At 39.6% G+C, this 16,003-nt stretch overlaps 2 protein-coding genes across 3 annotated transcripts; one reads left to right on the top strand and one right to left on the bottom strand.

Moving 5' to 3' along the window:
• The first annotated feature begins 954 nt into the window (after positions 1–954).
• Positions 955–5,713, top strand: LOC111439762 (NADPH-dependent pterin aldehyde reductase-like). 2 transcript variants are annotated; one of them, XM_023077282.1, is made up of 6 exons: positions 955–992; positions 1,338–1,568; positions 1,636–1,705; positions 1,789–1,982; positions 5,142–5,314; positions 5,411–5,713. In XM_023077282.1, exons 1-6 carry the CDS (start codon positions 990–992, stop codon positions 5,505–5,507), a joined length of 768 nt encoding a protein of 255 aa, XP_022933050.1. In that variant the 5' UTR covers positions 955–989; the 3' UTR covers positions 5,508–5,713. The 2 variants fall into 2 exon arrangements, with proteins under 2 accessions (XP_022933050.1, XP_022933051.1); XM_023077283.1 differs by having other exon boundaries at positions 975–992; positions 1,301–1,568.
• Positions 5,714–11,821: 6,108 nt separating this feature from the next.
• LOC111439770 (lysosomal Pro-X carboxypeptidase-like) lies at positions 11,822–15,572 on the bottom strand. Its single transcript, XM_023077295.1, has 8 exons — positions 15,207–15,572; positions 14,940–15,126; positions 13,907–14,040; positions 13,715–13,827; positions 13,154–13,304; positions 12,232–12,311; positions 12,093–12,142; positions 11,822–12,020 (listed from the first exon to the last, which is right to left on the bottom strand). Exons 1-8 carry the CDS (start codon positions 15,564–15,566, stop codon positions 11,881–11,883), a joined length of 1,215 nt encoding a protein of 404 aa, XP_022933063.1. The 5' UTR covers positions 15,567–15,572; the 3' UTR covers positions 11,822–11,880.
• Between the last annotated feature and the right edge of the window lie 431 nt (positions 15,573–16,003).

Here is a 16,003-nt window from a genome sequence, read left to right as displayed (position 1 = left end):
TTATAACCCACTAAAAGGTAAGATATCAATTCCTAATTCTTTCTTGACATTTCATCTTTAAGTTTCATGAAGGAATTGAGGAGAGAAACGTCCTAAAATGAGCTGGAAAAGATTGTTTAGAGGCGATGCAACTAGACGACCACATCTTCTTCCCTGCGAGAGTAAGAAGATGATGACGTGGTTGGTTGAATCGAACCTCCCATGTTAGCCCAAAAAACTTGTCTCTCCTTGATTTTTTTTAATTTTTTTTATCAAATTTTACTCCTATTTAACAGATTTTCATAAAATTCTCCATGGTTTCAGAAACTAGACTCTCCAAGGAAGTCGTCTAAGAATTGGAGAAAATCGAGTACTGGAAGCTCGAGAAATGAGAACCCAAACATAGGAGACAAAGAGGTAAGTAGTCATTTTAGACTTTTATAAAAAAAAATACTTATAGAATCACTTGGATTTCAATATAAACCTTAGGTTAAGTATGAATTAATGATACATGAAAGAAAAATATTAGGAATCGTGAGTTAAGGACCCAAACCTAACGTTTTGCTTAGGAATTGAATAATGTTAAAAGACCTCCTAAATGAACTCCGCTGTTTACGAAACTTTAGAACTGGGTATAATATGACATGTTAAAGTCACGTGTGAAATTTGGTGGCCACTAGACATGACTAAGTTGGTGAAGCAAGAGACAAATTATAAGTGTTGGGTTGGGTTGAATTGGATGTTGGGTTGGGTTCGGGTTCTAAAATAAATTGATTGGATCAGCCCTCTCAACCGGAAAAGATAAAAATAAAAAAAAATAGTCCAACGGCTCCAACCAAATGATTGAACGAGCCGAAGCCCAAAACGGAAGCCCACGTCACTATCTGTCACTGTGTCTTGTGACAGATAGCGACGTGGGCTTCGGTCTTGCGACGTCATACCGTCTTTCTCAGTCTTGTCTCTGTCACTGTGTCTTGTCTCTCGGATTCAACTTTGAGTGGGTAACTGAAATGGTAACATTTCTGCATCTCTGCACTATGTGGCTTGGTTTGGCTGTATCTGCATTTCTTGGGTTGGCTTGGCTGTATCTGCATATTTGGATGTACATATTTACATGTCTGCATCTCCATTATTTATGGCTAAGCTAGGCGACATCTATCTTCCATTCACAATGTCTTGATATAAGAGAAAGAAGGCATGTGGGGCCATTTTCATTTTTGTTATCAATATGCAATCTATGTGGTCGTCCTTCCCCTTTATTTTAATCCACAAATCTGTAGATAACGGGTCAACAATCCTTGTAGAATAGACATATTGACGGAACCATGTGTACACTTTCATCTATCTTTCTGGAATAGGCTCAAGCAACCCAAATGGCCTCGACCTTGAGCGAATCCTCCAGAATACCCACAAATGCTTCAAGGATTGTGTTGATAACCGGCGTGAGCAAAGGTTTAGGGAGAGCCCTAGCCTTGGAGTTAGCTAACCGTGGTCACACCATAATTGGCTGTTCACGTGACCAACCTAAACTTGATTCCCTTCGTCACCAACTTTCTTCCAATAACCACTTGCTCTTCAATGCTAATGTGGTAAGCAAATGCTCTAACCCAACGTCCTAAGTACTTAGAAAAGTGACTGAAAAGGTTTGTTTTGCAGAGATCAAACGATAGTGTTGAAGAGCTAACAAAAGCGGTTGTCCAAAACAAACTCGTTCCTGATATCATTGGTATTCCGCTCTCTTTTTTCATATAATTTCTTACTTCAACCAAAATTTGAGAAACTAAGCACTTTTTTCTGGATTATTGACAGTGAATAATGCCGCTGTTATTAATAGAAATAGGAACCTATGGGAGGTGGATGTCGAAGAATTTGATAATGTTATAGATACCAATGTCAAAGGGACAGCAAACGTATTGCGCCATTTCATTCCTCTTATGATTCAAAACAAGCATGGAATAATCATTAACATGTCTTCAACTGCCGGAAGAAATGGAATTGTACATGTAAGTCATTTATATTAAACTTTTATGGAAAGATTAGTGACTCCTGAAAATAGTTATTAACTTAATAAGTTTAGAAAAATGGTTAGTGATTTATGGAAGAGATTTGTGAGTAGTGGTGAGATTGTGGAGAAATTTAAGAAAATAGCTAGTGATTTATTGATGAGAATGTTGGTAGTTTTAACGGAAGTTTAGAAAATTTGTTAATGTTTACTCCTTTATAAATACTCACTAAATGTATTCCCTATTCACAACAACAAAGAAAATTGAAAAGCATAGTGCAAGTTGTTCTTTCTATATTTATTTCTTTCGATATATTTGAGTTGTGGGTCATATCCAACATTTGGTATTGGAGCTCGGATGCTAAAACAAAGTCACCATACAAAGTCGTCGGAGGAGATATGACGATGATAAAAGCGAAAAATAGGGGAATGTAACGATCCAGTACGCGTTACTTGTGAAGAGTAACTGCGCAACATGGTCAATAAAGATGCGTGTTAACTTACAGGCACAAGACGTGTGGGACGCCATCAAACATAGTGATGATGTTGAGGACCGTAATAGGATGACTCTTGCCACCATCAACCAAGTAGTCTCGGAGGACGTCCTTCTCATGTTGGTAGAGAAGGACTCGGCAAAGGCAGTGTTGGATACATTGCAAACAATACATGTGGTGTGGAACATGTCAAGGAAGCAAAGGTGCAGACCTTGAAAAGTGAGTTCGAGCTATTCCTCAAGATTCATGAAGATTGTTGCCTCCATTGATTAGTTCAGCAACCTCAAGAATATGTCGGTTGAGGAGGTCGTTGATCATCTTAAGGTCCATGAGGAGAGATTTCCTGGATATAAAAACAAAGAGGAGGAGAAATGCCTTTTACTCACACATGATGAGTGGCTCGCATGGACGCAAAAGAAAGATGTAGCTGACTCTTCTTTTTTAGGTACGAGGGGATGTGACAGCCATAACAAGGAAAATAAAGGTCGTGGATGTGGAAGTAGAGGAGGTCATGACAATAACTCACAAATCCATGACAATGCCAACCCTGGAAGGATGAGAATATGATCAAGTGTTACTCTTGTGGAAAATATGGACATTATGTGGTAGAGTGGTGCAACATGGAGTGCGGTGAGGAGGCAAATCTCACATTCATGGATGATGAAGAGCCCAAATTAATGTTGGCCAAGAAAATGCCAAACTTGTTGATGCTCAATAAAGAGAAGGTTATGACAAACATCCTAGCACATGGAGAAGACCAAATGAAGACTATCACGTGGTGCCTAGATAACGAAGTGAGCAATCACATGACTGGAGATAGAGAAAAGTTTAAGAAACTTGAGAAATTCATTGGAAACATGAAGTTTTGTGACGAATCAAAAGGCCCATCTTGTTTTAGTGTAAAAACGACGATCAACATTTATTGACCAAGGTGTATTACATGTTGTCTTTGACGAATGTGAGGAAATCGTTGACGGAGGAAAAAAGCCGAAGAAATTGTTGGGAGAAGAAAATAATGAAAAAACAAAGAGAAGACAATATTTGCACCGAAGACCCCATGGATTTCATTTCTCATTCAGTTGAGATATTTAAATAACGAATGAAAGAAATGGGCAACTTAATTAAGGCGCTTCCACACGACGTGGACTTTCCACTCACTCTAATTGTGGGTTTAAGAGAAAAATAGTTACCTAAAAAATAGTTAACTAAAAATTAGGATCACTTTCACTCAAAGGTAAGGATTTATCTAACAATCTCGTCCTAAAACCTTATCGTATATCTACCTTATTGTTTGAACTTTGATCTGAGCCCTATGGCTCGATGTCCCGGCAGCATGTCCTTCAGACTCAACCTCTTCTTCCAGCTCGCGCACCGCCAGTCCAGGTGGTTCACCTCCTCCTGGTAGGTCTTCCATCCTCTGGTACCTGGTCACCAGACCATCATTGTGATTGGCATCCAGCGTCGAATCCGCAGTACGTGGTGTTGCGAACTCCACTAGTTTAGGGGGTACAGCAGGAGTCGTGGTTGGTATTGATATAGGCGTATCCGGTGTAGCTGCTGGCGGTGGTGACGATTCTCTATGTTGTGCTTCTCCTTCTCCCGGTTCAGTGATGAGGTACTCCACCGTGAATTGATTTGGGTTTTGGTCTGTCGAGGTAAATTCTCCGCCTCGGTCCGTATTCTCAAAATACCTATATCTACTCCTGTGGTAATTGGTGCGTGATTTCGTAATACACCAATTTGTCCATTATTCGTAACTAAAATTATTTCTTTCTTTTCTGAAGCCCAAATAATTCGATTCAGAGGCAGGACACTAAGATTTAAGGTCATTTCTTCACTTTGCTCTCCGTTTCTTTCACTCAAAGGTAGGGATTTATCTAACATTACATACCGAGTTTGAAGAGTAGATTATTAGTCTTGGTCAAATTATAGAAGAATGTAGTAGAGTTGATTTAGTCGATTGGTTCTTTAAGATATTTGACAGAAACGAAGTTTTGTTGATGAAGGTAAAACGGTCGCAGAACCGCTTGTATAAGATACTACTGATCAACATCTTCCAAAAGTATCTATTAACATTGGCAACAAGAAAGGAGTGAAGAAATGAGTGGATTAGGAGAAAAAAGAATCGAATAACAGAGCAAGGAAGATAATAGAGACTACTTCAATCGGCAAAGAGAAACCTACAATTTGGTATGTTCATCAAACTTGTCATCTCAATCAGAGAAGTGGAAGAAATTACATAATGTGGAATTAAAATTTCTTATGAAGAAGACGAAAGTTGATAAGGGACCAAGCAACATTGATTTTATAGAGCAACGTGTAGATATTCTCACCAAGGCCCTAACAAGGGTTAAGTTTTATAGACATGTTGGAGTTATTCAAATTTTACTTAGTAATAATAGTTATGAATGAGCGGAGTAAGTTTAGAAAAATGGTAAGTGATTTATTTAGGAGGATTGTTGCCGTTCTCTTCCCTGTAAATAGTCATGAGATGTATGTTCACAGCAACAAAGAGAATGGAAAAGCATAGTGTTTAAGGTTTTTTGTTCTAAGAAACTCTCCCTTCAGATTGTTCTTTATACTTCATTTATTTGTTTCAATATATTTCAACTGAGAAAGTAGTATCCAACAAAGATGACATATGTTTAATTTTACTTTATCGCCAGATTGCACCATATTGTGCATCAAAATGGGCAGTTGAGGGGTTAAGCAAATCTGTAGCAAAAGAATTGCCGGAAGGAATGGCTGTTGTGACCTTAGATCCAGGCCTCATAAACACAGACATGCTCGTTTCATTTGCTGGCAGTTCAGCTTCAAAATATCTAACGCCTGAACGATGGTATGGATATCATCAAATCATATATTCAACACTGAAATTTTTATATAAGTATATCCTTTTGTGTGTACTTATACATTCATTATTCATTGTAATAAGGGCTATAAAAGCAGCGACATTAATTCTTGATCTCACCACATCAGACAATGGAGCTTCCCTCACAGTTAAGGATCCAACCGAGTTGTCCAGCCCATAATTTCTATGCCCTTGGATGACAATTAATTTGGTAAAGCATCATTGATAGAATGTTTAGATATTAGATAAATGAGAGTGATGAATGTATAAATGTGCATAATGTAAATTTACTATGTGTAATATGAAATGCATAAATATTGACACGAGATATTAGTTAAATTGATGTGCTGTAATTTGTGAGATGTTGTAGTAGAAATTGTGTTGATAGGATGTGTAGATGTATTTAGTTGTATTTACGATGGAGGTTAATAAATTAATTGATTAAAGAGTTAATTGTAATGACCCGCTTTTCGGCTTTTGAATCACAGACACATACATACGGACTAAAATCAAATGTATTTCATTTAAATTTTTCTCTTATAAAAAATATTTTTAAAAAATTCCTATCATTATAACAGTCTTTAACTAATTTAGAAACTAATTCCCTTTAGTTACTTGATTAATGTTTTTTTACCTAATTTTCAAGGCTTTGAAAACACAGATCTTAACTAATAGACAATATCAAAGTAAACATGTGAAAATGAAAGTAGTGAAAGTAGGGTAAATTTGTGCGCCAATTAAAGTCATACAAGGTTTTTGTAAGAACTAATACAAAATGTTCTAAACAAGTTTTGTTTAAGTTATTTACCAGCGGGGAATGAAAACAAGATTAAAAATATATGCAATTTCAACTCAAGGTTAACACTCCTCTATGACTGCAGAGCTCTCAAGCACTGCCTCACCTTGACCAATAGATTAATTACTTTAGGATCGTGAGCGATGATATAGGGTTTGACCCTAGTGCTTGAAGATTAGGAAAGAATCGAGGAGTAAGATTAAAGTATTCTGGAGCCGAAAGTCTGCCTTAAACCACTTTGCCGTCTTAGGAACCCAATTCCTCCTTAGCACCCATAGAATATAAGATGACAATTAGAATATGAGTTCCTTGCTTTCTGTGATCGATATGAATATCTCCCTAAGAAGCATGTTTGAGTGAATCAAGTTAAGATTAGGCACTACAACTAAAGCAGTTTACACGTTGACCTAGGTTAGTGTGTTTCTTGTAGACCATGCATCCCAGGATCGTGAGCGGTGATCAAAAGTTTAGACCGGTGTGTACCCAGAGATTGTAGACCATGCATCCCAGGATTTCAGTTTCTGGAAGATGCAGATTGAAGATTATCTGTACCAGAAAGATCTTCACGAATCCCTGTTGGGAGTGATGCCGGATACCATGACCACGGAGCGGTGGAAGCTCAAGGATCGAAAAGCCTTAGGGATGATCTTGTTGACGCTATCCAGAAACGTGGCATTTAACATCATCAAGGAGAAGACAACGTCAGATCTGATGAAGGCGCTGTCGAATATGTACGAAAAACCGTCGGCTATGAACAAGATATATTTGATGTGGAGATTGTTCAATCTACAGATGTCTGAAGGTAGATCTGTTGTGGATCATATAAAGGAATTCAATATGATCGTAAGTCAACTTAGTTTGGTGGAAATTAATTTCGAAGATGAAATTAAAGCATTGATTTTGATGTCATCTTTACTCAAGTCGTGGGATACTGTTGTTGCCGCAATCACTAGTTCCCGAGGATCTGATAAACTGAAGTTTGATGAAATTCGAGATGTAGTTCTCAGCGAAAGTACTCGCAAACGAGAAATTGAAAATTCATCTGGTAGTGCTCTTAGTGTTGACCAACGGGGAAGAAGTAAACCGAAGGGCCCAAACAAAGGGCGATCAAAATCAAAGAACCGAGAAAAATCTCCAAATAGACCAAAGGTAACGTGTTGGAATTGTGGAGAAAAAGGTCACTTTCGGACAGGTTGTACAAGACCAAAAAGGAAGCAGAATCACAAATCTAGAGATGATGATGATTCTATGAATTCAGCAGAAGACATTGGGGATGCTCTAATCCTCAGCGTGGACAGTTTGATTGAATCCTGGATTTTGGATTCAGGTGCATCTTTTCACTCGTCTCCAAATAAAGAGTTGTTCCGAAATTTCAAGTCTGGAAATTTCGAGGAGGTGTATCTTGCCGACAACAAAGATTTGGAGATTAAAGGAAAAGAAGATGTCTGCATAAAAACTCCGGCAGGAAATCAGTGGACATTAAAGGATATCAGATATATTCCTGGTCTCAAGAAGAACCTGATCTCTATTGGTCAGTTGAACAACACAGGTTATGCAACATAGTTAGGGAAGAGTTTGTGGAAGATTATGAAGGGTGCTACGGTGGTAGCACATGGCTCAAAATCTGGAACCTTATACACCATTGCAGGGTGTATGAACATAGCTACTGTTGCTGAAAGTGCTTCAAATTCAAGTCTATGACACAATAGACTTGGACATATGAGCATGAAAGGAATGAAGACACTGGCCGCGAAAGAAGTTTTAAAAGGTTATGTTTGAGAGAAATACTTTAGAAAATTTGTGCGAAGTAATACGCTAATTTATTTGATAGTTTTTGAAGTTGTGGATGTATTAGACACAAAAGTAAGAATTCAAAAACTTACAAACTGCAATAATTATTAAATATTAGATCTATTTTGTTGATACTTTTAACCCTTTTTTTCTAAGACATAACAGAAATACTAATTTTTCATTTATCACCATATTGAACTTATAAACACATGAAAATGTTGACACATCGATGAAAATTTGAAAACCGCCGGATTCTTATTCTTGTTGACTTGACGGAACTTAACAAACTACCATTTTTTCAAAAAGTTATTTTTGTTGGTAGAGAGAGGCGTCTTGATGATTTGAAGTGAAGAAGAATGGACTATTTGGGGGACCGACCATATTCTTTGACATAATGGTTTATGGATCCTTGTAGGATGGCTATTGTGTAAGCCACTTGTAATGATAATGAGAAGTGGGGTTGAATGAGAACAGGCTAAGAAATCCATAAAAAGACCTAAGTATCTGCTCTTGAGTGGAGCACTTCAATAATGGTTTCGGTGCATGCTGTTGAAACCACTTTGTGAGGGTGTCATAAAGTTCTAAACCCCTTCCTTCGGCACCTTTTTCTCTTCATACAACGTCCAAGAATATGAGAAAAGCACCAAAATGTCCACGTTTCTTTTTGTTGGGAATAAACTTAAATGGAAAAAAGAAAATAAGGGTAGTTTTTTGTTTTGTTAAATTTAGTAAGGCTTTTTGAATTTTAGCGGAAGAAGGAAAGGAAAAGGAAAAGCAAAAGGCCAAAGAAAATATGGGGACAAGAATAAGTCCATTCGTTTTCATTGTAAGAAAAGGAGGCAGAGAGCAAGAGCAGGAGACAGAAAGCAAAGCGTATAGTGTAATAGAAAATAGTTTTTTCAGAATTTCTCTCTTTTGTCCCCTTGTCTCTCCCCTCTCAACACCTCCTTCACAGCTTCGTGAGAGTTATTTAAACAAGTTGGTTTCAAAGTGAGCGTTTATTTTTTACAAGTTGGTATCGGAGCGAATTGTTATTTCAACAAATTGGTATCAGAGCGAGTTTTATTTCAACAAATTGGTATCAGAGCCGATGGCGAACATGATGGAACAAAAGAAGCACGGGACACTTTAGAAAAGGTGTTCAAAGGAACCGACCGAGTCAAGACGGTGCGTCTCCAGACACTCTGCGTGGCGAGTTGGAGAGCATGAAGATGAAGGAGTGAGAAAATGTATTTGACTACATCACGCGCGTACAGACCGTGACAAATCAACTAAATCGAAACGGAGAAATGTTATCTGAGACGCGGGTTGTGGAGAAGATGTTGAAGTCGTTAACAGGCAACTTCGAGAATGTTGTATGAGACATAGAAGAGTCGAAGGACCTAGCGACGTTCACGGTCGATGAGCTCGCCGGAGGAGGAGACACACGATCAAGCGCTTCAACTAAGGCATCAATAAAGGATGAAAAGATACTCTTCTCTCAAAATACTCAAGGTAGAGGTCGTGGAAGTCGCGGGAATGGTCGAGGTAGTCAAGGCAACAGTTACGAAGAAAACTATAAAGAGAAGAGACTATCGAGCCAAGCAAATAGGCGTGGAAGAGGACACAATCAAGGACGCGGTCAAGAATACAATTCCCACATCCAGTGTTACAAATGTCAGAAATATGGCCACTATGCAAATAACTGTAACTTCGACAGATGTTACAATTGTGGCAGAATGGGTCATTATGCAAGAGATTGTCGAGCCGATGAAAAGGTGGAAGAAACGATCAACCTAGCCTTGGATGACGCAACAAACGGAGGCATTCTCTTGATGGCCCAAAATGAAGAGCTGAAAACCAAAGAACACGGCGGTGCAAAAGACGACGGCGATAATCGTGAGGCGATGGAAACTAATAGAAATGAGATGATGCACAGCTGATACCGGAGACGAGAAAATCGAATAAAGATGAACAACCGAATAATAGAGAACCCGAGCTCGAAGAGAGAGAGCTCCACTAGCTGGAAAAGAAATTCGAGGAAGAAAGAAGAAAAAGGATGAGAATGGAAGAAGAAAAGAGGACAGAAATGCAGATTGAACATGAGAAATAGATGGTTCAAATGCAAGCTGCAATCCCTTCAAAATCCCTTGAAAATCCCAAAACAATGACGAAGAAGAAGCCCATGCGATTCGCGAACGAGCCAATGAAACTGCCAGATCTCGAGGAGGAGAATAGAGATTAAGAGCAACAACCCAAAACTGCCGTGGATAAATCTGTGGAGAAGTCTCAATTGCAGACGTTGAAATCACTGAACGAAAGAAAAGAAAGTTTGAGAAAATGAGATAGAAAGGTTAGAGAAGGAAGTGGCTGAGCTGAGTGAGAGTTCCTTCTATCTCAAACAAGAGGAAAAGAATGGGAATGTAATCTCTGATCTTATGAAGAAAGTTGAAGAAGGTGTGGAGAAAGAGAATGACATGTTAATGGTGATTGAGGCTCTAGTGGACGAGCTAGTGAGGGAGGAGAAAGATATAGAGATGCTGACTCTACAGAGAGACTCACTCGACGTGAACCTGAATCAAATCCAACAGGAGGCAGTGAATTTACGATACACGATTGAGATACTCACTCGTGATAAAGTCGAAATGGAGGAAGAAAAAAATGCTAGCTGTAAATGTCGCTGTGGACTTGAGAAGAGAATTGAGTAAACTGAACGAAGCCATGATGTCCGAGTCAAGCGTGGCTAAGAACGGGAGAAATGAAGAGTTGGTGTCTCAGATAGGCTATTCTCGAGAAGATCCAAATGAAGTCTCATCAGAGAAGGACAAGCTTAGTCTGCTGCTCGAGGACAAGGAGAGAAAATTGAAGAAACCACAACTGAGCTCAAGAAAACAAAAACGACGCAGGTGGAATCGTTGAATAGAGCATTTAAGTTTATGGGGAAGTTTTGTTGGGAATAAACTTAAATGGAAAAAAGAAAAGAAGGGTAGTTTTTTATTTTGTTAAACTTAGTAAGGCTTTTGAAATCTGAGTCGTGAGAAGGAAAAGGCCAAACAAAAAATACAGGGACAACAATCACTTGAGGAGAGAATGGGTTATGGGATCGCTCATTTTAAATCTCAGAAACCCTATAAATTGATTCGTTTTCATTGTAAAAAGCAAGAGGCAGAGAGCAAGAGACAGAAAGCAAGTGTACTGTGTAATAGAAAAGAGTTTTTTTCATAATTTCCTTTGTCCCCTTGTCTCTCCCCTCTCGACACCTCCTTCACAGCTTCGTGAGAGTTATTTAATCAAGTTGGTTTCAGAGCGAGCGTCTATTTTTTACAAGTTTGTATCGGAGCGGATTGTTATTTCAACAAATTGGTATCAGAGCGAATTTTATTTCAACACTCTTTAGGGGCCATTATTGAACGATTCAACTGTTCGTGAACTTTCAAGTTTGTATCTAGGAGAACGTTCAAGTTCATATATTTTAAGTGTTAAGTGATGGACTGTGAAATCTCATATCGGTTGGAGAGGGAAATGAAGCATTCTTTATAAGGGTGTGGAAACCTCTCCCTAGTAGACGCGTTTTAAAACAGTGAGGCTGATGGTGAGATACGTAACGGGCCAAAGCGAATAATATCTTCTAGCAGTGGGCTTGAGCTGTTACAAATGGTATCAGAGCCAGACATTGGGCGGTGTACCAACGAGAATGCTGGACTCCCAAGGGAGTGGATTGTGAGATCCCACCTTAATTGGAAAGGGAAACAAAGCATATCTAGAGTGTGAAAACTTCTTCCTAGCATACGAGTTTTAAAATCGTGAAGCTAACGACGATACGTAACGAGCCAAAGCTGACAATATCTATTAGCAGTATGCTTGAGCTATTCAATGGACGTTTTCAACACTAACATCAAAACAGGTTCATATATTCATCTTCAGTGGCTTACATGTCAGTATGATTTTCGTATCCTGTTTATAGTGTTTCATCATCATTATTTGTTGTTTATATATTGTTTGGACTGCCAAGATCAGCATAGTACTTACTGATCCATCCTTTAATGATGTTAACCTCTGTCTCTCTTTGTTCCACCAACCACTGTGGATCCGTTTCATTTGCTCGTAAAATGTCCAAACAATGAGATCCTGGAAAGTTCAAAACATGTCAGCTCAAAAGAACAAAGCTTTGAAGTTAGAATTTAGGAGTCTGAATCAAACCATTAGGCGTATGGAGTGCAAGGAGACTGTCAGATAAGTTATGCAACACTCTGCATTCACAAAAAGAGAGAGAGAGAGTTGAAGTAAAGTTGATTGTTCTTTATGTGCAATAAATGTTGTAGCTTTGGTTTTCGTTTACCCGCCGCTGCTATAAGGGTCCCTTAGTCCATTGGAGAAAATGATGTTGCTGCCAAATCTCTTAAGGATGAGTTTTATGTCCTGAAATTTGAAGGGAGACAAAGAAATTGTGAGATTCTACGTCGGTTAGGGAGGAGAACGAACTATTATTTATGAGCGTGCGGAAACCTCTCCCTAGTAGACGCGTTTTAGAAACCTTAAAGGGAAGCTTGAAAGGGAAAGCTCAAAGAGGATAATATATGTTAGCGGTGGGGTTGGACTATTACAAATGGTATCAGAGCCAGACACTGGGTGATGTGCCAGCGAGGAGGCTGATCCCTGAAGGGGGTGGACACGAGGCGGTGTGCCAACAAGGACGCTGGGTCCCGAGGGGGGTGGATTGTAAGATCCTATATCAGTTGATGAGGAGAAAAAAAAACATTGTTTATAAGGGCGTGGAAACCTCTCTAATATAAAAACCTTGAGGGGAAACACAAAGAGGATGATATCATTTAGTGGTGGGCCCCGAAGGGGGTGAATACGAGGCGGTATGCCAGTAAGGACGCTGGGCCTCGAGGGAGTGGATTGTGAGATCCACTAACAGAATGGTCGGATGCACCCCGAAGGGGGGTGGATACGAGGCGGTGTGCTAGCAAGGACGCTGGGCCTCGAGGGTGGAGTGGATTGTGGAGTCCCACATCGATTGAAGAAAGGAACGAGTGCCAACGAGGACGCTGGCCCCGGGGGAGGGGGTGGATTGTGAGATCCCACATTGGTTGGGGAGGAGAACAAAACATTCTTTCCAGGGGTGAAGTTTTAAAAACTTTGAGGGGAAGCCTGGAAAAGAAAGTCAGAGAAAGACAATATCTACTGTAGATTTGGGCGGTTACAGTAATTTCAATAAAGAAAATAAAGAAAAAGAGAGAGGTGGTTGAAGTGCATACATGGCCTCCATAATAGGTGGTGACCCAGTGAGGCCTTGGAGACACACGGTATAACTCATTGCAGTAATCTATGAAGCTTCCAAGCTCAAAATTGTATGCTGGAAACATAGTATCATTGCCTGTGCTTAATGGCATCACCATTTCACTGCATCTCTGAGTTACACACATGTTAAGAATGAGAAATAGAAATAGAATTGGGATCGAAAGTATGATCTTCATTCAGGTTTACCACGTTTAAATAGGATACAAACTATCAACTAATACCTAAAAATAGAAAAAATATATATCTAACTAAATTTGGTAAATAAATAAAATATACGGTTAATAAAATCTATACTAACAACTCCCTAAATATCTGAGATATATTCTAACTAATTATCACGGCAAAATATCCTCTTAATACTCCCCCTCAAGTTGGAGAGTGTATGTCGATCACACCCAACTTGTCCTTCAAAAAGTCAAATTGCTGTCTTCCCAAAGCTTTAGTAAAAACATCTGCCAATTGCATTTTGGTCGAAACATAACACGGTTTGATGATTCCAGCTTGTAANATTCTAATACCTGCAACTTTTGAACTCTTTGCTAAGAATGGAAAGGCCATCAGGCTTGGAAGCAATTGTTTCAATCTTGGACCAGGAATCCCGAATGGTTTCATAGCAACTCTCACTAACGTCCTGCAAATTCATTCACATTTTTGTGTATTTAAAAAGTTCAAAGGGTTCAAAAGGATGCATTATTGTTGAGGGATCTTACTCTAAAATCCTTAGTGGCAATGGAATAGTATGCATCATGTGGCGTGATATTGTCGAAGTAAAGGATTGGAGCTGAAGAAGCAAGAGCTCCAAGGGCGACATGAGGATATTTCAGACGAAACCATGCAGCCAACACTGTTTCCAACAAAACAAAAAAAACATGTTCTGTTATATAGAGTTTGAAGATTTTTGTAACCGCTAGCAGATATTGTTCGCTTCGCACGTTACGTATCGTGGTTACCTCACGGTATTAAAACGCGTTTGCTAGAGAGAGGCTTCCACACCCTTACAAGAAGTGTTTCGTTCCCCTCTCCAACTGATATGAGATCTCACAATCCACCGCTCTTGGTGGCTCAGCGTCCTCGCTAACACACTGCCTAGTGTATGGCTCTGATACCGTTTGGAAAAGCTCAAGGCCACCACTAGCAGATATTGTCCGTTTTGGCCCGTTACGTATCGTCGTTAGCCTCACGGTTTTAAAATGCGTCTGCTAGGAAGAGGCATCCACACCCTTACAAGAAATGTTTCGTTCCCCTTTCCAACCGATGTGGGATCTCACAATCTACCCGCTTGGAGGCCCAGCGTCCTTGCTGGCACACTACCCGGTGTCTAGCTCTGATACCATTGACAACAGCTCGAGGCCATCGCTAGCACATATTGTCTGCTTTGGCCCGTTACATATCGTCGTTAGCCTCACGGTTTTAAAAGGCGTGTGCTAGGGAGAGGCTTCCACGCCCTTATAAGAAAAGTTTCGTTCCCCTCTCCACCCGATGTGGGATCTCACAATCCACCCCTCTTAGAGGCCCAGTGTCCTCGCTAGCACGCTACTCAATGTCTAGCTCTGATACCATTTGGAACAACTCAAGGCCATCGCTAGTAGATATTGTCCGTTTTGGCCCGTTACGCATCGTCATCAGCCTTACAGTTTTAAAACACATCGACTAGCGATTCGTTTCCACACCCTTGTAAGAAATGCTTCATTCCCCTTTCCAACCGACGTGAAATCTCACAATTTTAAACGAGAACTCACTTACTTCCACCATATGATCCACCAAGAACAATCACAGGAGAATCTTTAGCATGCAACTCCTTTTTAACATGTATAAGAACATCCGCATAATCTGCTATTGCTTGAGCAGAGTTGAAATAGCCTAAAGTGCTTGCATTCTTCAATGCTACCTCCCTTGATCCAAAGGGTATCGATTTCCCATAATAACGATGCTAACAACAAAACAAAACAAAATCATATAAACCCTCCAAAGCATTAAATATGAACCACACAAGAACATGAAAGCTCTTACCTCAATATAAACAAGAAGAGCCCCAAACTGAGCAGCATTATCAGTCGAGAATCCTACAACGTTCAAATCATTATCCAGTGGACCTTCAGCTCCCAAGTAGGCAAGAATGGGAGCGCTGGAATTTGCGCCGCCCCAATACTTAAAGTTGATTATATATCTATGAGCGAACGTCGTGTAGCTTTCAGGCCTATAATTGAAGTGATCTAACGTTTGGTTGTAATAAAATGTCTTGAAATCATCCGAAAGAGGCGAGGACAGAGCTTCAGAATCTCTGTCGGTTGGACTAAGCCTTGGGATTCTGTACTGTGTTGCAGAAACACAGGCTGAAAGGATGAGAAGTAAGCAGGGAAGAAGCATCATGGCAGAGTGCTTGGTTTGGCTTGATCTTCACAAACAAACAGCTCCTTTATATAACAAAAAGTTGTCCGGTTCACCGGTTCGAGTCTCGAACCAGTGGTTAGTAAGCTAGGCCAAGGCGCCTAATGAAAGGTAGTTGAATGGTTGAGTTGAGTTGATGGTCGGGAAGGCGAGTAAGTTATAGAGGTTTCTGCCAAATAAAGACACTCTTCAACGGCTTCATTCCTAAATATGCAATGAAGCTGTTGTCCTTATCAAAAATTTGCTTTTCTAATGCTAAAATCACTTCAAAATTCCTAGTTTTAGAATAGTGTCTTCGTGAAGAAAACTTCTAATCTTAATATCTTGATGTGTCGGTTAGGGATGTTCGTTAGTTGAGTTGGGTCCGGTTGGCTGAGATACTTTTTAGATCTTGGGCAACTAAATATACGTATATATAA

Source organism: Cucurbita moschata, unplaced genomic scaffold, assembly GCF_002738365.1.
Source record: "Cucurbita moschata cultivar Rifu unplaced genomic scaffold, Cmos_1.0 Cmo_Scf00106, whole genome shotgun sequence".
NCBI classification, from domain to species: Eukaryota; Viridiplantae; Streptophyta; class Magnoliopsida; order Cucurbitales; family Cucurbitaceae; genus Cucurbita; species Cucurbita moschata.
Note: the sequence above shows the minus strand (reverse complement) of the source record. Positions and strands in the feature narration are given on the sequence as shown.

Bases quoted from the DNA above. Each gene is read 5' to 3' on its own strand.
- LOC111439762 (XM_023077282.1), top strand. The intron at 1,569-1,635 runs GTAAGCAAATGC...TTTGTTTTGCAG, and splicing joins TGCTCTTCAATGCTAATGTG to AGATCAAACGATAGTGTTGA. The intron at 1,706-1,788 runs GTATTCCGCTCT...GATTATTGACAG, and splicing joins ACTCGTTCCTGATATCATTG to TGAATAATGCCGCTGTTATT.
- LOC111439770 (XM_023077295.1), bottom strand. From the start codon at position 15,566: ATGATGCTTCTTCCCTGCTTACTTCTCATCCTTTCAGCCTGTGTTTCT. The intron at 15,127-15,206 runs GTAAGAGCTTTC...TTTTGTTGTTAG, and splicing joins CTCTTCTTGTTTATATTGAG to CATCGTTATTATGGGAAATC. The intron at 14,041-14,939 runs GTAAGTGAGTTC...TGTTGGAAACAG, and splicing joins TGGTGGATCATATGGTGGAA to TGTTGGCTGCATGGTTTCGT.